This window comes from Leptodactylus fuscus, chromosome 3 (assembly GCF_031893055.1).
Source record: "Leptodactylus fuscus isolate aLepFus1 chromosome 3, aLepFus1.hap2, whole genome shotgun sequence".
Taxonomy (NCBI): domain Eukaryota; kingdom Metazoa; phylum Chordata; class Amphibia; order Anura; family Leptodactylidae; genus Leptodactylus; species Leptodactylus fuscus.
The window spans coordinates 149,040,341-149,065,414 of record NC_134267.1 but is presented as its reverse complement, the minus strand read 5'-3'; the positions used below and the strand labels follow the sequence as shown (position 1 = coordinate 149,065,414).

The 25,074-nt window shown below is 39.4% G+C and overlaps 1 protein-coding gene across 3 annotated transcripts in view; it reads right to left on the bottom strand.

Annotated features, from left to right (window-relative positions):
- Positions 1 to 3,311: 3,311 nt before the first annotated feature.
- The window catches only part of LPP (LIM domain containing preferred translocation partner in lipoma), a 213,329-nt gene continuing 191,566 nt past the window's right edge, over positions 3,312 to 25,074 (bottom strand). For all 3 annotated transcript variants that reach the window (XM_075268542.1, XM_075268543.1, XM_075268541.1), the window contains 3 exons: positions 11,904 to 12,082; positions 7,235 to 7,355; positions 3,312 to 7,149 (listed from right to left, as the gene is read on the bottom strand). In XM_075268542.1, coding sequence (XP_075124643.1) covers positions 7,021 to 7,149; positions 7,235 to 7,355; positions 11,904 to 12,082 — 429 coding nt within the window. In that variant the 3' untranslated portion in view covers positions 3,312 to 7,020. The remainder of the gene's footprint in view (positions 7,150 to 7,234; positions 7,356 to 11,903; positions 12,083 to 25,074) is intronic.

Here is a 25,074-nt window from a genome sequence, read left to right as displayed (position 1 = left end):
CGCTCTAAAAGCTGTTGTGCCTGGGATACCCGTTTAACAGTTTTTGGAGTGTCTCTGCTGACATAAGTCGGGCACAACATGTTGCACACTGAAATGGCAAATCTGTAAAATTTTCATTTTTAACTTCTCTATCAGTTGCGATTTCATTTCTGGAAACTAAATAAATGCAACACTCAAGGGTTAAAAATTCTCGCTACACCACTTGATAAATCCCATCAGTGGGGTAGTGTCCAAAATAGGGTGACATGTCTGCGGATTCCACTTTATTGGCAATTCAGGGGCTTTGCAAAAGTGGCAAAAAAACCCAAACTGTGCTCCAAAAACCAAAATAGCGCTCCTTCCCTTCTGTCCCCGGTTGTGCCCAAACAGCCGATTCTACCCACATATGGCATTAAGTACGTTATCCGGGGTACACCAGTGTCATACATGTGGGCATACACTGCTATTTGGGTACCCAGCAGGGTGCAGATGTGAAGGAGCAATATGTGCTTTTGGAGTGCAGATTTAGATTCTTCGTTTTTGGACACCACGTCACATTTGCAGAGACCCTAAAATTGCCCCTACAAAATGGGGTCACTTCTTGGTGAATTCCAGTTTACTGGAACCTCCAGGGCTCTGCAAAAACATCATGGCGCCCAGAGGGTCCCTCTAAATCTGTATCCCAAAAGCTAAAACGCACAGTGGTCCTTCCCTTCTGAGCCCTGCTGTGTGCCCAAGCAGCAGTTTACACCCACATATATAATTTTTTGACCCCCGGGATGGCCCACTTAATAGTTTTAGGAGTGCAGGTCTCTGACAACACAAAGTGGGTGCAACGTATTGGGCACCGAAATGGCATATTTTTAAAAATTTCAATTTTCATTTTGTACATTAATTTTTGGGAAGCATTTTAGGCTCAAAATGATAATACCCCTTGATACATTCCTTGACAGGTGTAGTTTCTAAAATGGGGTCACTTTTGAGGGGTTTCCATTGTATTGATACTTTAGGGGCTCTGCAAATGCGACATGGCACCTGAAAACTATTCCAGCAACATCTGCCCTCCAAAATCCAAATAGCGCTCTTTCCATTCTGAGCCCCAGCATGTACCCATACAGCAGATTTTGGCCACATATGGGGTATTGCCGTGTTCAGAAGAAATTGTGTAACAAACTGTGGGGGGCTTTTAATTCTTAAACTATTTGCAAAATTAAAACTATGGCGCTAAATGGACAATTTATTGGGAAAAAAAGTAATTTTTCATTTTCACGTCCCAATGTTAATAAAATCTGTGAAACACCTGTGAGGCCAAAATACTCACTCTACCCCTAGACAAATTCTATGAGGGGTGTAGTTTCCAAAATGGGGTCACTTATAGGGGGTTTCCACTGTATTGGTACTTTAGGGGCTCTGCAAATGCGACATGGGACCTGAAAAATATTCCAGCAAAATCTGCCCTCCAAAAGCCAAATAGCCCTCTTTCCATTCTGAGCCCCGCCATGTTCCCATACAGCAGATTATGACCACATATGGGGCATTTCTGTGTTCAGCAGAATTTGTGTAACGAACTTTATGGAGCTTTTTCTCCTTTATCCTCTTGTGAAAATTAAAAATTTGGGGCTAAATTGACAGTTTGTTGAAAAAAAAGTAATTTTTCATTTTCATGGCCCAATGTTAATAAAATCTGTGAAACAGCTGTAGGGTCAAAATGCTCACTCTACCCTTTAATATGTTCTGTGGGGGGTATAGTTTCCCAAATGGGGTCACTTTTAGGGGGTTTCCACTGTATTGGTACTCTAGGGGCTCTGCTAATGCGACATGGCACCTAAAATTATTCCAGCAAAATCTGCCATCCAAAAGCCAAATAGCGCTCCTTCCATTCTGAGCCCCGCCATGTTCCCATACAGCAGATTATAGCCACATATGGGGTATTGCCGTGTTCAGGAGAAATTGTTTAACAAACTGTGGGGGGCTTTTACTCCTTTAACCCTTTGTGAAAATGAAAACTTTGGAGATAAAGTGACATTTTAGTAATTTTTCATTTACACATCCCAATGTTAGTAAAATCTGTGAAACAACTGTAGGGTCTAAATGCTGACTATACCCCTTGATGAATTCTGTGAGGGGTGTGGATTCTAAAATGGGGTCACTTTTGGGGGGTTTCCATTGTTTTGGTACTCTAGGGTCTCTGCAAATAAGGCATGGCGCTGAAAATTATTCCAGCAAAATCTGCTGTTCAAACACCCAGTGTCACTCCTTCCCTTCCATGCACTGCCGTGTGCCCAAAAATCAGTTTACACCCACATGTGGGGTATTTCTGTGCACGGGAGAAATTGCACAATAAACTGTCAGATGCATTTTCTCCTTCAACCCTTTGTGAATGTGTTAATTTTGGGTCTAAATGAATGTATTAGTGAAAAAAAATGAAATGTCTAAATTTCACTGCCATATTATTTTTATTCTTATGAAATGCTTAAAGGGTTAACAAACATCCCAAATGCTGTTTTGAATAATTTGAGGGGTGCAGTTTTGAAAATGGGGTAATTTATGGGGGTTTCTATTATACAGGCCTTTATAATTACTTTCAGAACTGAAGTGGTCCCTAAAAAATTGGTTTGGAGAATTTTCTTGTAAATCTGGAAAATTGCTGTTACACTTGTAAGCCTTGTGACGTCCAAAATAAATTAAAATACAATCAAAAGATGATGCCAATATAAAGCAGAGATATGGGAGATAATATTTATTCATGTATTTGGATGGTATGACTATCCGCCTGAAAAGCAGAGAATTTCACATTTTGAAAATTGCAATTTTTTTCAAATTTCCATCAAATTTCCTAGTTTTTTTATAAATAAATGCAAAAATATTGATTAGTGTTTACCACTAACATGAAGTATAATGTGTTACGAGAAAACCATCTCAAATTCATTTGTGTAAGTTAAAGCGTCTCAAAGTTATTGCCATTTAAAGTGACACATGTCAGTTTTGAAAAAAGAGGCCTGGTCTTTAACATACTTTTGGGCCTGGTCCTTAACCGGTTAATAGTCCCACAGTGGGGAAATTTAAGGATTATCTTGTTATCCAGCTTTATCTTTTAGCATTAGTAAGGGTTTAAAAGGTTATTAGCTACAAATGTGTTCTCAATATTTCAGCAAGTCTGCACATGGACCATCATTTATCATTGAAGTGACATCTTATATTTATAAGTACCGAAAATGGAGGTTTTCAGCAAAATCATGTTTGATCATAGAAATCATTGTAAAGCCTTTGACTTTACAACTCCCAAATGTAAAACTCAGTCAAACACAAAAGCATTCATGGACGCAAACCTATTTTAATGCAAATAGAAATTTTAATGTGAAGCGTGGATATTATCAGGAAAAACATTCTATGTAAAAAAATCTTATAAAATCAGAACAGGGTACAATAAGATTATAATCACAATTTTCAACGATTGCTTTACCATAGTTCAGATTTGCTATTCTGTCATCTTTAATATTGGTTGCTAGATAGTGTTCAATAACAAAAAACGGTCACATACCTGATTCTTCCTTTATTAATGCCAGACCTTGCCCCCCATCTTTCACAAAATGCACAATAGAAAAATATTTATGGCAAAAAGGCTAACACAAGAGCATAATGTTCCTTTATCTTTGGTGTTGGGCATTTTCTTTGGAATCCTCACGCTACAACAAGGTCTGTGATGTGCAAATATTCCTGACTTATCAGCTTTATGGTAAAGCAAAAAGGGGCAACCAACGACTGACCAGTTTTTGCAGGCCTGACTTGGTATGTCCTACCAACTAGAAAACCCAAGGTTGCTGAAACCTGTTAGAGAACGTGAATTCACATTATTGTGAAATTACAGACCTGGCAATGGAACGCAATGTAAACAATGTACAGTCACAACAGGTTCATTGGAAAAGACAATGAGGGTGTTGATAGTGATCCTCAGTACCAAAGCAAAGGAAGTGAAGTTATGATGTGGAATATTACAACATGGAAAAAAAAATGTGGTACACGTACTAATACATAGCTGGAATGCCTGGTGTCACTTTCCTGGACTGCTATAAGCGTACTGGAGGTGTTGACTGCTGGTTGTGTACTGGAAACATGGCGATAACTTATCATGGGTAGGTTCCAGATACCAGGTGTACATTATTTCTATGTCGGCCTTGCCTTGATTGATTGTGTAGAGAACTGTAAAGTCTTGGCAGATGTGACTGCATATTCAGAGGGCATACACGGATCACTCCTGGTCTAATGAACATGAGTAGAGCTGATGTAATACTGCCCTGGCGCCCTATTGCAAAGTGTAATCTCAGCAATATAAGACACAATTCATTACTGTTGACAATAAATACACAACCTGATGTATTGCTTTCATACATCACTATGGGGGCAGTTTAAAACAAATTCTGCTTTTGTAAAAATAGCAGCAGACGCTTCTTTCTACAGCTTTAGTCACACATCAGTGTTTTTGGTCAATGTCTGCAAGGCAAAACTAGCAATAGTGATTACACGGTAGTAAAGTATACAGAAAAGATTTGCAGCTGTTCTGTGTTTTCTACCCAATCCTGCTTCGGCACACAATCACCGATAAACAATACTGACCAAAACACTGAATGTATGAATAAGGCCTTACACATTGACTGTACAGCTAGTAGTAAACAACGCCTCAGGTAACACAGAATTCTCACACACGTTAGAAAGTATAGCACTGCTGTAGTCCCAGGGAAAAAGTAAATGACAGAAAAACTGGTTTTACAGCATTACACAAGAATCTGCATTTGCACACAGTACATATAAAATGGTGTCAAATATTTGTCTAGTCAACAATGGAAAGATACACTCACATACTTAGCAGGGATTAGAGAGCCAAGACCTGAAGCAATCACATGGTTCAATGTCAAGAAATGACAATACATATAGTTCTAAGGTACTAGATATTGGCACATGGCTCAAACATTGGTGTAAACGTTTCTTGTCAGGAGAAAGTCAGATAGAAGTTATAGTACCTGTTCAGCAGCGATACAGTGACTACAATGTATTGGTTGATCTGGGCATTCTACGAGATCTATATCAAAGGGGTATTCCAAATAGGCAGAGACCTGTCAGTATCATTAGTATGGATGGGGAGATGGCAGAGGGGAGCTTTCAAATGACACTTCTCCCCATATCTGGCTATAACTATTCCCTCTGTAGTCTGTTGGTCTTGCATATTGCCCATGGTTAGCGTAGCATAAATCCACTGACAGGTTTACCTTTAATACATATTAAGACATCCATTAAACACTATGACAGTATGGGCAAACCTTAGAGACTTTCCTTTTGCAGTAGTTACATTCAGGAACCGTTTTTCCCTTAGTATATATAAATGACACTCAATCCAGGTTACCACATAATAGTTGATGTCTTACTAAAAGGTTAAGTACTTCTTCAATAGAAACAGGTTATTTTTCTTTACCTTTTGATGAACCGTATAATGTATAACATAAGGTCCAGGCTGTATCATAAAATGTGCTAAAATTTCAGTGTGGACCTTTACAAACACATAATAGGACACAGATGAACTAGATGGAGAAGTAAAAAGGGAATATCACAGATTAACACTTGGCTAGTTACTTACAAGAAAAGCCCACAATACTTACAGTACAACGTGTAGTATGGCAACTCTTGGTACATTGGATTGGTTTACATATTGTACGGCTTTTAAGCCTTGATCTGTATATTAGGTCTCTCTTGGATGGAGGGGGGACAAATTATACGAATTACACAAACACATTGACAAGTGTGCAAAATGTAGCTATCCCCCCCCCCACACACACAAAAGAAAGAAAAAAAAAATCTATTAAGGGACATTCCTGCTGCACGTATAGGCCATACTTTAGGAAATCTAGATTGCAGTTTTCCTCTACAAAAGGCACATTGAGTATACTGGCAAACCATTCTTTTTCTTCTATATAAAACCTAAGATACTGTATACAAAAAATATATATATTATAATTTTATTTGGAAACATAATGTAAGAGTTTCTTTTAGATTCAGAGCTCATACTTGTCTGAGCTTACAGTATAAGGAATACAATATAAGGCAAAGTGACTTTAGGCACTTGTTCACCTTTTAAGGAGGCTTTCAAAATAACTGACAATGTACAACCCATTGGAAATGCCAAAGTGGTTCTGTATTATAGGCAATAAAGGGGAGCATTGAGAAAGGTCTACTACAATCATGTCATAATGTTCACCAGTAGACACTAATGGGTTCAGTAATGCACAGCATGCCAATACTTCTAAACTTTCCACAACACACCTGCCTGGGACAAAGCCTGAGTAATGTGACCTGGAAATAACTGTAAGGCACCCTGTTCGAGTTGCATATCCCTGGATCCCAGTCACACCACTAATAGTTTTGCAGCATATAATAAATTGAGTGGCACTCTATATTACCTGGGTAAGGCTTTTATGCTTGCAGATCCAAAACCACGTACCACTGATAAAACACATTTAATATATCCATTAACAGAAAACGTCATCACCAGCAGAAGCCAAAGTGTGTGCTATATAGAGAAGCCAAGCCATAGAAAAAAAGATGAACCAAGTGATAGGGATCTGCATACATTGTACAGACATGTCCTCCCTCTCTACAGCAACCTGATATTAGCATAGTTCAGAAAAAAACCACAAGGCTTCCAATACTAACAACTATTAAAGATGATGAAGTCCCTCTGCATCCAAACACCTCTTGGTTTACTCATATATAGGGCTAAGATACTAGTGCATCAGTAGCAATAATGAGGAATTAACATACATAAAATACAAGACTCAGCTTTATGGCTGACAATGCAAAGTGTAATGTAATGAATGAAAAGTGAGGGGAGTAGCTAGAAATGTGAGACCTCCTTTCCAATAGGTCTGTGAAAGGAGAGGTTGTACATCATGCCTAAATGAACCTGACCATGGAGGCAGCTGCTGATGTATTTGAGAGAGCAATGAAAAGCATTAAGGACGTTCCTAACATTCAAGTAGAAGTGCGATTCATTCACAGGTCGGTGCTGGACTTCGCAGTAAGAGCCTGGATTCGTGCAGAGTTGCATGACTTGCAAAGGATGTGTCCGTCTAATGGGTAGCAGCCTTGATTTTCCCCTTCTGAGAGAAGGCTTCCACAATCCTGTGCACAAGACAACCCATATTAACATCTCAAATCACATGAAAAAAAAAGAAAAGAATCAGCATGTTCTTCTAGAAGAGCGTACCTCACAGCGGTAACACTGAACATGGAAGTCGCGATCCAGTGCTACAATACGAACAGTTTCCTCCTGGCCAGGAGCAGGCATTATTGGTTCCTTACACACAGAACATCTAGGGGCAAACTTCCTAAAAATAGAGGAGGAACAAACTCATTAAAAATTTGAACAAATATTCTGATGCTGCTTTGAACACATCAGTTTACACCCATTAGGTGATTTTTACTGGCCTATCTGATAGTAGCACACCTCCGAGGTTACAAAAATTAGCATACTATAGAATAAAGCCAAGTAAAAAGTACAGAAAACCCCAACAGGACTCCTAAGAGAGAGAATGAGAGTCCTGCTTACTCCAAACACACATCGCAATTGATGGCTTTCTATGTATCTGGGTGTGTATTTTAAAGGGTGTCGATTTCTGAGTATGGATGGGGTAAGCAGGACTCTTACAGTCTCTCTTAGGAGTCCTGCCTGGTCTTATTCAGATCTACTTCTCCAAAGCATACTACCCTACATATCAGAGAGCTCAGTTTCTCTCCCCTTCTCATATCCCTGCTCTTATAGGACAGCATAGATCACCTAACATATTAGTTGTGATTCAAGACTTTCTGCAAAAGTGTTTCATCCTATAAGTTAGGGCAGTATGCTTATAATATACATGACCTTATAAACTACTCCGCACCATCCTAGCCTAGTCCATACTAAAGACTTTAGTTGTGGTTTATGCAGAGAGTAGCTGTGTGATCACATTGGAGTGCATTATATTATGACTGAACAGAAGAATTATTCACTTTACTGAATGATCCCATTTGAAAAGTCTGGCGACTAGTGCAGCCCCTAAAAAGACCTGATTTCAGTGCCCCAAAGGCCGTTCCACTTCATACAGTGAACGCAACTTATTGAACCATAACAAAATATATGTACATTCAATTGGCTACAGCATAGAAAATAACATACACAAGACGCATCCCTTGAGATTTTAAGGCTTTAGGACATTTAAATAAAAGAGAGATCAAAGAAAGAAATTCAGTCTTAGGAAATTCTTATCGTGCTACCCAGGATTTAAACACACCACCCAGGGATTAAATGGATTAGGGGAGAAAAAGTTTTACATTTCCCTGGCCACAAATAAAGATGTATTTCATACTTATCCAAGAAACCCAAAACAAGTCTACACAAATATAATAGAAAAAGCTGAGTACTAAGGGAGCAACAGAGGCAGCTGGTTCCGAAAGGTATCATGAAAAGGTGTATATGGTATATAATATCCTGACTGTAAGAGTCTAATAAGAGGACCTGAGTACTTAAGAACCCAGTATCTAAAATACAAGATATATATTAACAACTTAAAAGGAGTCTTATCATTAGAAAATCACCTCCTGAACTAATGGAATAGCCTTTAAAAAGGCTATTCTACCCCTAGTTTCAATTTTTTCTTCTTCTCCCTGCCATTTCTGTAAAAATCTGTTTATTGCGATATGCAAGTTCCGCTTACAGAGCACAGTGGGCATTACACCTGTGTTGCGAGAACCCCCGTGTCATCACCTCTCGTCACCCTTTAGATAACTGTGTTCTTGCCCCTCTTCATGTTCTCCTGATCTTCTGGGATCTGATGCTTTGCTATAAGCCGACAGCGCATGCTCCACCGCCATTTTGTGGTGGTCTGTTAAATGCTCTTGTAACAGATCACCGCAAAATGGTGGCAGAGCATGTGTAGTTGGTCTATAACGCAGCATCAGATGCCAGAAGATCAGGAGAACATGATCCTAAAAATAGAAATGTTTTACCTCCACTATGAATGCAGTTGAAATGGATTATCCTATGGATGGAGGATAAATCTGTTTTGTTGCATAACCCCTTACCCAAACTTTCAAATACCTTTCGATTTTCTAGCAGCATTTTGGTCTATAATAAATTAATAATAAGATTTTGACTTGAATTTCAATGAAATGCTGTGATAAAATCTATTATCTGTCCCTTATTTAATCTTTCTTCTGTCACTGCTTCCCACTGGAGTAGAGTGTTATGGACTATTGTCTAATAGAGTGAAGCAGAAGCTAGTCGGGAGGGGAAGGGGGGTGGGAATGAGGGTATAACACCAGACACCTATCTCAGCCACTATACAACATGGAATCATGTTTCTCATCTCAAATGAAAGTTGAGATTCTGACACTGCCGTTCTATCTTCATTATTTTTGAAGATATCACAAGTTTCAACTTTTATCTCTGGAAATTATAAAGGTAATATTTTTGTCATAAGAAAGAGGAGACCTTAATCTCTCACATGACACCAGAAACATGGTTCTATGCTTTAATGCAATTTACTATAAACCTGTATGTCCTGGGCATGAAAAGTGTCTAGGAAAAAAAGAAAAGTCTGGTGAGGGGAAATCATGCTTCTATCTGACCCCAATCTTCATTATTCAAAATAAGAAGACAAAGAAGTAGTATCAGAAAATTCAGTGCATCTTTGTGAATGTTGGCACTAGAGGTGTTACTCTCTTCTATAAATACAGGCTACCTGCCCTTATTCTCAGTGTAAATGGCAAAGTAACTATATATGAGGTTCAGCAAGGCAAACCATAAAATAAGTCCTAATTGGTCTAAAAGTTTATTCTATAGTTACAATGCAGAACCCCTTGCCTCTTGGGGGCACTCATACAGTCCATAATGCCATGCTTTTAACAGGTACATTTCAGTGTATGACCAGAGACCTAGGCAGAGATTGCAATGACGTCAGTACTGGCAATTCCACCCTTTGAAAACATTCTCATGAGACTAAAGGCTGTATTGCACCTATACTCGCATGTAGCCAGTGCCTAATAGCAAATGAGAACTCCTTCCTCCTAGACAAGTCTAGCCCCCCCCAAACCATAGATTTGTGAGGTCCAAATAAAATGAACATGAGGGGTAGTCCACAGCTATATAGTTATGAAATAAGTGATCTGCTATCTAGGATACTAACACTGAGTGATAAATTGGATGCGGAAAGAATTTTCACTTGGACTTTAACTTAGTTTTGGATTCATACAACTATTATATGTATATGTTGTATGGACTCTATTACAGCCACAAATGCGATCCTGATTGTTGGTTCAATGGCCAGTATGGATCTATTATAGCCTTTGGAATCCAAACTCGCAGATCACTGTGAAAAAAAAGCAATCCCACCACATCAAAACTGATTCGAGTTTTATTTCCAAATCTGTACCCTGGAAGTATACAAGTGTCTAGTTCTAGAGTATACTGTATTTAGGTCAAGAGACTTTTAGAAATTTACCATGAAAAGATGGTACAACAAAGATAAAGTAAGGCACATCAGTATTAAAAAAAAACGCAAAACATCTGAAATGTCAGAATGCTAGAGCGTTACAGAGAGTGAACTAGGATGCAGCTCCGACGACTTTGAACATCCTCTCATGAATTTCTGGCTGTGACCTTTTTCCCCATTTTAATGCCATATCTAATTTCTTGGTTAATACAGTATTGTATGTGTCAACATGGAGTAATATTATGAAATTTGTCAAGCTTCTTTTCTGACAAGCTGCAGCAGTTACGGTTCCAATGTGACGTGCAAGGAACATGTACTACTTTGGCACAAAAGCAACCTCACAGGCGTTGTACAGAGAAGCCATACTGTGCAGGTCTGCTCATTAGGATTCATCCTTGTCATTGCACCACAAGTATGAGGGAGATGTCTGGTTTGTGTAAAAGAGCTTTGTTCCTCTCTGTGATGTCAGGTGGGAAGATAGTTTTGAGCAGCAGTCTGAAGCCATTTCTGTCAGAGCCCTCTAATTACATCTTCCCTTGAATCTCAAGACAAAGCTACGAGATATAAACTTACAGATGTCAGAGCTGATTTCCTGCAGCAACTGAGGGGTGTAATGTGCACTAACAGCCCCAGGAATCCTAGGCCACACCACTAATTACCCTGCTCCACCATACATTCCATACATACCCACCTACTACAATATCAACTCTTAATACATCCAATACAACTGCATGTACAACAAAGATTACATCAAGACTTCAATGCTATTTATTTTCAATTTGGCAATCGTTGCGGAGACGGAAATGGCTGCTCAAGCGCTGACCAGTTCTTCTCTATGCGGTTTTTGTAGCGTCCTGGTGTTTGGGACTTAGGAGCTGCTGTTCCCATTTATGCAGCAAAGTCCCAAACACTAGGGAAGGCCTTGGTGAAACAGCTGGGCAGTGCCAACTTATACAGTCTCTGTAACTGTGATAGATGTGAATAAGAGCATGTGTCAAGTTAAGCTTTGCTACATGTGTACATGGAACCTTTAATGTTCTATTCACATAGTGTGATAAAGTCTCTGGATAACCTCTTGTGTTTCTGCTGCCGTGGACTGAAGAGTCAATGGCGAGTGAGAATCACCAATTTTGATTGGATTTTCTCTTAACCTTTTGTTATACTGTTATGCTTCTGTAGATGTTGGTACCGAGAGGTATATTTATTTAGCCAGGTTTTTCATAGCAAGATTGTTCTACACCAATTTACAGTGATAATTCTGATATTCTAGAATTACATGACACCATGTTTTCTTATAAAAAAAAAAAAAAAAAAAAAAAAAAAAAAAAAAAAGAAGTAGGATCTTATCCATGCATCTCTAATTAGAATATCAGGTCATTTTATATTCTGAAGGAATAAAATTCATACTTATGGAAATCCTCGATGCAGTGAATGTGGCCGGAAGCGTCTACGGTAAAAGGAATGCCATCCAAACTGCGGAAGCACACCACACATATGAAGCAGTGAGGGTGATAGGGTTTCCCGGTAGCTCTTAGGATCCTGTCCATGATGGGCTTGGCACAGACACTGCACTGCTCCAGAGTGCGCTGCAATAGACAAACACCATAAACATTAGTAACACTGGCATCAATATCAGGTAGCGGTACAGAAACGTCACCAGGTATCTAAAAGACACAGAGCAGACACTGACAACCTGCTGGCATGAGCGGTTTATATAATAACTGCAGTACAAGCATTAATAGCATTCATTAAAGGGAATGTATCACCACTTCTGATCACACCTCCCCCGCAAACATTGACAATGCTAGTTAAATAACATGAAAAGAAGTTAGAAAATATATATATATTGATAGTCAGAGCAAGCATAACAAATAAAATTTAATAAATTTTATTTTACTCATGTACACCTTGCTAACAATATGCCAAGTGTCTGTTGAGGGTTGTTCAAGGTGGAAAGCGTCTTAAGGTTTTGCCAGTAAACCCAGCCAAACAACTACATTCTGGTCTGGATCCACAGTTATGGTGTTCCCCTGTGTTGTGCTATCAGAATTATAAAACTGCAGGACAATTGTTGGGATTTTGACAGCATGTAGACCTCCGCAAAGGAATCAGAACTGTCAATCAAAACTAGAGCGGGTGGACTGGGAAGGTTCACTGGAAAAACCGCAGGGTTCATCCAACCAATCAACACCCAATGGACATTTATCATCCAACTCACATATGGTGCATCAGTAAATGAACTTAATTGCTCCATTTATTTTTTTCAACACACAAATATATACAGTATATGTATAATTTAGTTTTGTAACCAAACACCTGTACTTTTCACTGGAGCTGTTCACCAATATTTGTTCACTGATAGGTTGAAAGACCTCACAGGGGAAAAAAAAAAAATTACACTTACTGGCTTGCTGCAACTGTCCTGGACCATGCCAGCCTCTTATTTTAACATATAGTTAGCAGGGAGTTCTCTTTTACTCCACAGATGCCAATTATCTCTTTTTAACTTCACAAGCTGACATTTCATTTGCAAGTATAAAGCGGCGGGCATACATGGCAGATACCCACACCGAGCTTAGACTGTATTGACCAAGAGCATGAAAAACATTAGTTGCCGCATTTCGCACTTCTTCCATGAAACCAATCCGTCATCTATAATTTACCACAGTCGATCATTTCAAATGAAAACTTTCGTTGTTTTGGGATTCAAGGGATGTAATTAGACGGAACTTGGACAGAAACCAACCTAAACATTACAAAAAGTCCCACTAGCTACTAAAATAGCCACCGTATTGAAATAGAATTTTTCCTTTAATAAATACCTTCCACAGTGATGACTTTTCGGAATCCTTATTTCCTAACCAGACTTCTTATTTTTGAGTTGAAAACTAGGACACTGTGGGGCCACACACACATTACGTTTGTATATACAATATATGTATATACTTGCAAACACAGTAGAGATTCACATTTTGGTGACCACCATGAAGCACACGTTTTTCTCTACGTTTTTTTCTTCCTCTATTAAATATATAGAGAAAATGTTCAAGATTCTGCAGCTAAAATTAACATCCTACGCAGGTTTTTTTTTTCCTGAGATGTGTGAATGAGATTAACCAAAATCTCATTCACTTTGCTGGTATTGCAAAACTGTGTTTCTGCAACAGCCAAAATAATGCTTTTCCACATCAGTGTGTACGTTCATTAAAGGGGTTGTCCAATTTCAGCAAATATTAATGTTAATAAAAAGTTCTATAACTTTGAATCAAATCCTCATTGTTTTCTAGATCTGTCATTCATTGTTTGGATGAAAATCGGTCTATGGTCATGTGATGGGTAGCCGTGACACATTGTATCAACTAGGAGCCCTATCAGGATCTACTCTGCTTTATATTCCAAAATTCTGCTCTAAACTATAAAAACTAAAAATGCTGATGATATATACCATTAGCTTGGCTCATGAATGTGCTTGAACATGCTTTGAGCATGAATACAGTCCATGGAGGTTGAATGCATTACTTATTGTTCTCTTTGAAACAGTTGTAACATTTCATGCCAGGTCTTTCTGTAGCTCTCCACAGGTGGTCCTTGGCTCTTGGACATCTCTTCTGATAATTATTTTCACTCTTCTGTCTGATATCTTATGCAGAGCGCCTGGTTATTGCTGGTTTATGGTTAAATTATGTTCTTTCCACTTCCAGATTATGGCCCCAAGTGTGCTCACTGAAATCTTCAGTAGATTAGAAATTCTTCTGTAACCAATGCCATCTATAGGTCTTGAGACAGTTCACTGGTTTTACCTATCACATAACATTTTACTTTTGTATCTCCTTCGCAATGCGATACTTTTCTATAGGCCATGAGTTGAACCAGACAATATATTTTCCACTAGTGGCAGGGTTGCTTTCTATTTACTGATAGATTCCCGCTGGTGTTAGGACTCTCCATGGCTTTTTGTACCTCTTTTTCTTCATGTGTTTAATACTTTTTTTCCCTGTGTCATTTCTCATTATTACTACAGTGTATAGAATTCGGCAAATCAACAATGGTTCTGCAGCAGGCTCGTCCTTGCTAGTCAGGAGAGCTGGCAGCTTGCTGTTACGAGCAAGCTTACTTTTTCTCCTAGGAATGCATTGACCAGCGTTTATTGGCCAGTGTACAGCAACTGGCGAATCAACGCTGGTTCTGCCGGAGGCTCGTCTGTGAGGATACGGAGTCTAAGATCGGACCACAGCAGTCTCCATTGTGGTCCGATCTTAGACTCCGCCTCCTCACAGACGAGCCTCCGGCAGAACCAGCGTTGATTCGCCAATTGCTGTACACTGGCCAATAAACGCTGGTCAATGCATTCCTAGGAGAAAAAGTAAGCTTGCTCGTAACAGCAAGCTGCCAGCTCTCCTGACGCTAGGTTCACACCTGCGTTCTTCTTTCCGTTCTGTGCTTTCCGTCTTCTGCATGCCAGAAGACGGAAAGCACAGACCGGGTCCAGCCGTGAGCAGCGGTGAGCGTTTTATGCTCTCCGCTGCGAAACCGGATTTTTTTATCCAGACACAGAGTACTGCATGTCCGACTCTGTGTCCGGATTATAAAACCCGGTTTCGCGGTGGAGAGCATAAAACGCTCACTGCCGCTCACGGCCGGACATCTCTCTCACCCATTCAAATGAATGGGTGAGAGAGACTCCTGCAGGTTTCCGTCTCCTGCCTCTGTTTTAGGCAGGAAACAGAAACCTGCATAACTGAGTTCACAACGCTGATGTGAACGAGCCCTGACTAGCAAGGACGAGCCTGCTGCAGAACCAGGGTTGATTGGCCGTAGGCTTGTCTTTGCTAGTTGGGAGAGCTGGCAGCTTGCGGTTACGAGGAGCTTACTTTTTATCAGCGCAACTGCAAGCACTATGCAGTTAAAGCGCACGGACCCCGTAGACTATAATGGGGTCTGTGCGCTTTAACTGCACAACGCTCCTCCTAAACACTCTCCTCCTGCTACTTGTGGACTTGGTGACTCTCCTTTAGTCGAATAGTGGTTTGCCCTGAAATGAGCATTTTTCCCCATAGACTATAATGGGATTTGATATTCGATTGAGTAGTCAAATATTGAGACTCTACTCGAAACGAATATCGAATCTCGAATATTTCACTGTTCGCTCATCTCTAATTATTACACAACTTATTTTATGGACATCTATGGTTTGATTCCTTTGCCTGTGTGGAGTGGATGGGTTGTTACAAAAATCTAGTGAGAATTTCATATCAATAGCACCTTAAGAAATTGGTGAATTGTTCAATACTTATTTCACCCACTGTATGCTAGTACTAAGTTAATAACATGAACACATTAACATTTCACAGCTATTATAAAGTTGAGCAAAAGTCTGTAGTATAGTATAGATATTGACTATCCTTGAACTTCTGGTCTGTTGTGAAACCTTTACAAAATGATAGAATTACAGATTTACATTAGCATAACTGAACTTATTTTTTGCATTGAAATAATTGAGCTCCACTACATATTAGAAATATTACTTTGCATTTACATACAGGTACCGCATAATACAAAAACAAATTGTGCTCTCCTGGTAATAGTGTCATGAAATTGTAGTGATAGACCATCCCTCTATCATGGGAAGATGCCAAGCGGAATGTAAGCTGCCTCCCAGCTGTGAGGATCACATATGTAGTCAGACATCAGCCTGACAGATCACCCCAGTGGCACTCCTTTTGTGCAATGAGGACACCTCTATGTTGTGCTGAAGTACACAACACCCTTCAGTACCATTTCAGCACAGAATGTACATAAAACAAACTGCGCAATACAGAAAAACAGTGGCCTGACGACAACCTCCACATACTTCCTACTGCCAATGACCTCTTTCCCTGCGTCATGACAGATGCTGCAAGTTCACAAGTATTAGATGTACTAGCAACCATACACAGTGAAATAAGCATTGAGATGTAACCAAAATATGTCACATGGTATTTTGCATGGGTTATATTACAAGTATGCGTAATCTATACTGAACTAGAACTCTATAAACCACAACTTCATAGATTTGGGTTTCTACACTACATGATATAGGATGATTTACAAAATAGGTTATGGCCTTACAAGACCCCTTTTTTTCGCTCAAAGATGGATCCTATAGAACTGATCTAAATTTCCACATCCAGACCCAAGCATCATCATAATCTTGGGAATGTAAGTAAAATCTTACCCAAAACTGGCTACACTATCACATAGTACACATTTTATAATGAACAGCTATGAGAAAAAGTGAATCTATAGAAATGCCAGTGCACCAGCAATACCCCCTTTCTACCTTCCATGTAATCCAGAGCTGGTTTCTTCCCAGTTTTGCTTAAAATGCATTTGTCAAATTCCCAGACTTCGTACAGGAGTCATGTTGCATTAGTTTGTAGAACAGGATTTGGCATCTCAAATCAGGCTTTTGGGGGACATTTTGTGGGTGCAGTCACGGTGAAAGTAGATGTTACATAACAATGCAAAAACAATCCAGCAGCACCAAACATTCACCAGTGAAAGCATTATTGCCATTGATTGGACACAAGGTAATTCCCATGATTATCTTGCAAGCCAAGCTAACAATTGCTTGGGTTTGGAAAAAAAGGAAAGATCGAATTAAAAAAAAAAAAATTATATATATATATATATATATATATATATATATATATATATATATATATATATATATATATTATAAAATATAATCTATATTTTAAGAACAGTGAATTAATAAGAACTATGATGGTTATTGTGTGCTATGTGGTAAGACATGGCACCAGGGAATAACAATTAGTGTTATCATCTCAGTTGTAGTATTTGCAATGTGATAATCATTGTTTGGAGATAGACATAAAATGACAAAAAAACCCTCACTTGTTTCACTAAACGCACTTGTTTGACTGTGTGCTGTAAATGAATTACCTATATAACCACATGACCGCTGGCCTAAGCAATCTTGTTGGCCAGTGTTCTAGATATCTTGAAAACAGTCAGCAGTGAGCTGCTGCAGTCAGCTAATTCGCTGTGATGTACAGTGTAGTGAATGGGTCCCATCCAACCTTTGTTGAAACCCACAACAGGTCATTTTTTATTTTTTTTTGTAGGTTCAAACACAGTCTTAGACCCTTGGGGGGGGGGGGGGGATTGAATGGAAAAAACAGACGATTTTAATTGCTCTTTGCTATGGTCTGACCCATTTTACAGCGGGAAGAAGCTCACCGTGGAACCACTTTTTACAGAGTGTGCCCAGGATAATCCATCAATATCAGCTATTTGGGATTATTGCCAGGCTCAGTACTATATAATGCATGAAGCTGGAAGCAAAGAGTTCTATAAATTGTGTTGCAGATCAGCTACAATTGAAGTAACTAGGAGCTGAGCTATAACAGAGTGACTCGGTCAACGTACATAGCTCAGGGCCATCTGTTTCCAGCTCTGTATACTGTATAGTACAGCAGTCCTGAACAGCTGATCGTTGCAGGCGCCAAGTGTCGTGCCCCCCCCCCCCCCATCTTAAAATGATGGCATACACTGAGAAGTGGCAATAAAAAAAACACTTAAAGTCTTATCCCCATTTGAACGTAAAGTATAGTACTTAGATATCATGTCCTGGCTGATGATAGAAGGTTTTAACAGTGGATCATATAGTACATTATGTTCAATCTAAATATACACATATATGACAGCCTGCTGGGATTTCATAACATACACGATGACTTTATGGTACATGTAAAGCGGCTGGTGTCAGTTATCTCACCAATTAATAACAGCCTCTAAGAAACATCAGCATGTCTGCATTGGCATGCCATAAAATACAGAGATTAACACTCTCTTGTAAGATTACACTGTCAAGCGGAGGGAGGAATGGCACTCGGCTTAGAATAGAACCTTTGCAACAGAGAACTAGACAGGCCTCTGATCAGAAGCAGTCCGGCATGGCACACAAGTGAAATGACTAAGACATTTGGGAAACATTAACAGTCCTATCTGCCAGCTCACTTCTAAAATGGATGACACAAGTGAGCGCAAAGCAGTTTCCTCACCAGAGTGTCAGTACAAATACTGTGCTTAGGGTAACCTAGATAAAGGAACCGAATGGGAACAACCACCTAAACTAAGTGCTGCCAAATGTCCTCACCCTTCTCTGCCATTAGCTCAGTAATGTGACAGACCCATATACAATACTGTAGTTTATAGGCAGTGTATCCCTAGCAACCAGTTTCAAGCATGTCAGATCCAAAGCTAGCCTGGCACTAGAGAACACCCGCCCATTCTGAGTCATGTACATATCCACATTTAGTGACCCTCGAACACTTCATCGTACTAGAAGCCTTACATTTTACATTATATTTCACAAACATTTTTGGAAATTTCATTGTTACGAATTAAATAGGATATAGAAAAAAAAGACGTTAAGCATTAATATACCCGATTAGAGAATTATAAAGAAATCTGCCTATAGAGTGTGGCGTTGCCTTGGCAATACTCACATTAAGTATCCAAGCAATTCTCGGAAATAACCGATGCAGCGGCTGACACTTGTGTTAGCAAAATGGATTCATCTAAAAACACTCATCATACGATGTTCATTAATATGGTATACAGGCTTGAAAAAAAGCCCTAGCCACTTGATCATATTAGCTAGTCTCAAGTGAATGTCCTAGAAGAAGAGTGCCATGTAATACCACATTTCCTTTGTGGCACCACCTGCTTGATGGCCATTGGTTTCAACGGCTGAAAGCCCCAATGATCAGTGGATTACCAGAAACTGGGATTACTGGAAGTACAGCTGTATCAGGCAACTAAATACAAGAGCTGACAACTTGCCTAAATCCTGGGATTCTCATGAATAAAACTTTGGGTTTTTATGGGCGAACATTGTGGCTAGATAGGTAACTCTCCCCAGGTAATTTTGTTTTACAGTATTAGTTTCTGGTGTAAAACGCATCACAAAAGTTGCAATTTTGATATACGGCTGTATACAGCTTGCCTGGATTTCTCATCTCGGTCCTTTTAACTAGCCAGAAAGAAGAACGAACCTCTACGATCTAGAGACTATGGTTCACATTCATTGATGACATGCACTGGGCTATTGTGTGGGGCTCTTTTTGGGTAACCTCCCTATATTACATAGATAACAGCATTTATGTGACATATTTATGTGTGCTGTAGCAGATATTTGTTATATTTGTCAATCTCCGGCAGGGAGAATTTTCCACCAGTAACAGCCCCTCTAGTGAGTTGATGATCACTTTAGTGTATGTGTGCAACCTATTCTATTTAGTTCTCAACCCAGTGAGGTGAAATCTGCCATAGTAGTTTAGGATATAGGGATTTTCATACTGTTCTGTGATATTTTAACAGTAAAAAGTTGCAATTTGGCCATGGTATGGGCAGAGCTAAGCAAGACATCATATTTAACATTATTTGCACTAGGAATGTATGTCCTTAATCTTCACCAGCCCTTTACCAGTATAGATTTCAGCTTCTGGCACACGGACCACCTGAGATGTGATAAATGTATTGGGAAACATGCCCCTCTAAATAATGTTAGCACAACTGAAACCAAAGGGGAATACATTAAGACCAATGTAACAAATGCCCGACATTAATAAACTCCTCCAATGTTCTTGTAACGTTCAGACTACCAGTTTTCCAGTAAAAATATACATTTACAGCTGTTGTAACAGAAGAGACTAAAATAGAATGTGAACATGAATACTTTATTCTGCTTCTCATCCATAATCCGATTACACGACATGTGTGGAAAGTACTGAAGGTACCAGAGGAGCTTCAGCTATTTGGAGACGTGCAATCAATTTTCTGCGTCCAGGGTTAGCGCTCAGCGGTTAAAAGCTTTAAATAAAAGATAGTATAAGACATGGCAGACAGAAGCGGGATCCTGCTAATGATTCTCCGCTCTAGAATAACTACATATGCTGTGAGGAGGAAAACAGCTAGAGATCTCTCCACGTTACAAGTGAAAATACTAAAAAAACAAAAAACGTTGGTTACTGATAACGTTACTGGAAGTTATTAGTACGAAAACTATCTGTATGTAGCACTGGTGAATTTGTGGCATTTAGAAGTGAAAGGAATATATAATGGGAAAAACAGCGGTTTTAAGACGCACTGCTACAGTTATTACATAAGGTTTTATACATACATAGAATATTCCAAGACTAGTTTATTTTACAGAACAGTGACAGTCGGGCCGATTTCAGATTACCTCTCGCAGTCCCAGAAGCTCAGACAGACCGAGAGCTTCCTCCTCTCTGTATCGGTGACATGATGAAGTGATCTGGTGCAGTTCATTATCTAAGCCAGTCCCATCCTCTCCATCATGGCTGATTCAGAGACAGAGAAGGGAGCAGGTTTAGGTAATGAGTCAGATAGCCAGACAGCCTTCTTCATCACATCACCATGGGAGGAAGCTCCCTCTGCTTGTGTTGGATCAAGAGTGGAAAGTGCAGCTTCCCGAAACTCAAGAAGGGGGTCTGATATCAGGCCAGTAGAGTGCTAATGCGGTTATATTTATCAAACAGCAAAATAACATTTTTATGTTCCTGGACAACCCTTTAATGTACTTACATCCAGCATATGTATGGCAGCTTTCTGCACACAATGGGGCACATTTATCAATATTGTTGAACTTTGCAATCTTGTTCGTAGTTTTAGACATATTTCTGAATCTATCATATGGAACCTTCATAAATATTGAGTGTTTCTAGAAGCTCCAAAACGCTGACTCAAATACCATCTGACTAATGTGGATTGTACATGACTGTGTGCTAGCCCCAGGCTGTGAGTGAATGGCAAGGACTGTGCAATGACGACACCCGAATGTCATCTGTGTGCTGCCTGTGCACTGGTCGTACTTCCACAGCCCCATTCATTCAATGAATAGGAGCCACGGGAGCATGGCCGCAACATCAGACTGGAATAGGACTTGTGGCCAGGTCTGTCGGCCCACACACGGGACCATATAATTCATGGTCATGTGCACGGGTCCACAGTAATGAATGGGTCAGTGTGCTATCCGGGAAAAACCTGGACAGTACACTGACTTAGGTCATGGACACATGCAAGAGACTTTAAAGTGTTGAGCTTCATCATGAAACAAATATTTGGTGCAAAACACAGACAAAAAACAACTTTCAAGCTGTAAGGAACAAATATTTGGCACACAATCAAAAATCCTATAATTCTTGGCATGAAATCAAAAATGAATCATCTCTCGCATATTGAGGCGGCAAATATGTGGCACATGAAGGGAATTTATGGCACACAAAGTAAACTGACGTCAATTCATTTTAAACTTGGTCTATTTTGCACAAGAAAATCTGCCCCATATTCCTTATATTCTGTTTCATACACGAGTTGTAAAGTGAGACACTCTCACCCATTCTGGTGCCCAAGTGTCAATCCTGGCACATATTTCTCTTCTTTCTGGTGTACACTGTTCATAAATAGGTTTACATTTTGGCACTTACCGTAAGTAGACAGAAAAGTGTCTATTGATAAATATGCCTGTGTGTGGATTTAACAGGGCTGTGTGGTGGGTAATATTTCCAAACAGGCAATGGGTTAAAAACATAAAAAAAGCAGCAGTCACCTCCCCACCAATCCTTACATATGCTGCCTCTACTTCCAGGTCCTGTTTTAACACCCAGGAAGTGCTAAGACATGCCTGTCCGTGACCCCCTTCTACCAGTGACTGGCTGAGCAAGCATTATTACATTTTCTGCATGTAACAAAAAATGAATCAGGAAGCAGAAGCCAAAAGGAGCAGCATCGGGACAAAACTGGCACCTTTAAGTTACAGATTGGGGAGCTTTTCGTACAGAAAATTCGCCTACAATACTGTATATTGAAAAAGAGTGACTAAGCTTTTTTACACCAGACAACACACTTATGGTTATGTCAGCTATGTTACTGTTTCCCAGTACTATGATAGGTTACGTTTCCATAAATGAGTTCTACCCACAAAAATGCTGTTACACCATTTGCTGTTGACTATAGTGACTCTTTAAGTATGAGCCCACGATAACATTTGCCAGTTTGGTTTTTTTTTTTCATTACCATATGTTTACATAAAATAAGTATTTTTCTTAGCATCAACTTTAATGGCAACATTACTCTTTTGCTTTTTATTCCTGGCATGAATGTCTGTGCACTCACTTCTTCAAATAGCAGCATAAACTCCCACACAAAAATAAAATAACATCCAGAGCTGCTCTGTGCCTGTTGACAGTGGAGGAAGTTGCTTCCATCTGCCAAGTGTGAATTTTCCTTGGGTTTTGGCAGAACCCGAGTAGTAGCACTGTATCCAGTAAACAGCTGTGTGACTCTGCAGAAAGAAACTTGTGTTCTCTCCATCTCTCCAGTTTGAAAATAATGTATACTTTCTGAGAGCGACTCGCAGCAACATGTGTCCCTGATATTACATCAGGCAGCTGTGCGCCATCTGAAAAATGAAATGATTATACAAAATGAGGCTAGAGCGAGGAGTGATATGGATGGAGGTCGTCCAAATGAGCCATGCGTTACATCACAAGTTCTGAAAGGCAAACATTTCACTTGGTCCAATGCAAAAACCCACACTTAGTCATGTGATCAAAACAAACATAGTAAACATACACACCCCCCCCCCCCCCCAGAGTATGGCCATCTGACTTCCCACCGACTTGCTTTAACTCTTTGATAGTGTTCATTGGTTTGCATTGTGTGTTATTTTACATTTCATTTAGAAAGGATCATTTCCATTAAAGTTACAGCAAGGGTGCCAGCCATGCCTCATTTTTTAAGGCTCATGAGGGGTTGTTGGTTGTAAAATGGGTTGACCTGGGCTCGATTCCACTTCAATGCCTCACTTCTATCATTACGGGCAGAACCTACCCAGGAAAGTTAAATGTATTTGACACTGTGTACCCAGCTTCCATAGACAGATTAAATCAATCTTTAAATAACTTCACCTCTTTGCATCCTGTTACAAATGAATATGTGTCGATCTGTTCCATTTAATCTATTAAACATCCCACTGTCCTTAATTTACTTCTGTCTAGGAGAGATGGAGCTCTTAATGTAATCATCCTTCAAGGGAAAAGAAAGAGGAAATAACATTTTTAATCTTGAGAGGGCTGAAACACTGCCCTCAAGTTAAAGGCAGTCGCTTGCAATGCTTGGGGACTGCATAGTCACAGTCACTGTAAAAGCTCACACAACCGGAAAATACTCTGCAGTGAAAGGAACACTTCTAAATGGAGATGATGGGTTGTGTGTCAACGAAAGAGGATCTTTGGAAAAAATGGTACAAAATCCAACCCTCTAACCTCTATGACCAAAAGCATGCTTGGTGCCATAATCTGGAAGCCGCCCCAGATACCTACATATTCTTGAAGTGCAAAGTTTTACATAGTAACTTTGTGCCTAGTTTGCAGAGTTAGAAGTGTTCCTTTGTACTGTCAGTATGATTTATATTTAAGTAGTGCAGCATGAGAATTAGGCTCAGAGTACAGTGTTTTTATGGGTTTGTACATCTCCTGCTGATAACATTTAAATGTAGCAGAGAGTAGGTGTATGCAGCGTGTACTCTTACATCTCAGACACTATTAACCCATTTCATGGCAGCTCACTGTGAGGTCTCTCTACTTCCCCATAAGTCTATTACGTCTTACTAAGCTACAAGATGGAAGCATTTGTTTATTGCAATGATAATCGTCCCATCACATCAATGGGTGAAAGGCTTTCTGAAAACTACTTCTAATACAGAGCGACTATATTTAAAATGACCTACTAACATCAAGGACTAGTTGTAATGTGCTTGGGAATAGCTTGGCTATGGAGAGCATGAATGCTCATAGACGTCTAGGTTAGAAGGAAGGGGTTAAAACTCTGTCACATTCTCCGTTGGTTATTTAATTACTAAGGGTGTTACAGTACATCAGCCTAGGGCTTTTCTTGTACTTTTAAAAAATAAGACTATTTTCTGTGTACATCTAAAGAAATGCCTACAACTGCCATGCTCACCACTGCAATTTCTTTATAACAAGTGTATGTTTGACAGCGCAGGCTCTAGCACTGACAATATGGAAAGTCGGGCTCCTTTGTGCTTCTAAGTGATGGACACAGAGCAGACACTTGATGTGCTTGCATTATAATAAATTAGTACTAATACATAGATCTGCAATAAGCAAGTGCATTGTATGGAAATCAAAATGACGATGATATGTATGCCAGTGCAAATTTGCTAATTCAATATCGCATAACCTTTCCTAAAGGCAAATATTTCAAGATAGATAACCAGTGAATCTTCAGCATCAAGTCAGATTAACATAAACCAAATTACTTTGAATGAACAATCTTATTAAAAAATGATACATATCAAGACTAATTAAAAAAAAAAAAAAGGAAAAAACCCACAAAAACTCAGCACTCAACATTTTTTGAAGAAAAAAAAAAAAAACCTACAAAAAGTACACTAAAACCTAAACAGTATGCAAAGTTGCCAAGTAATTTATCAGGGCAAAGGTCTACAACATAATTGCCCAATATA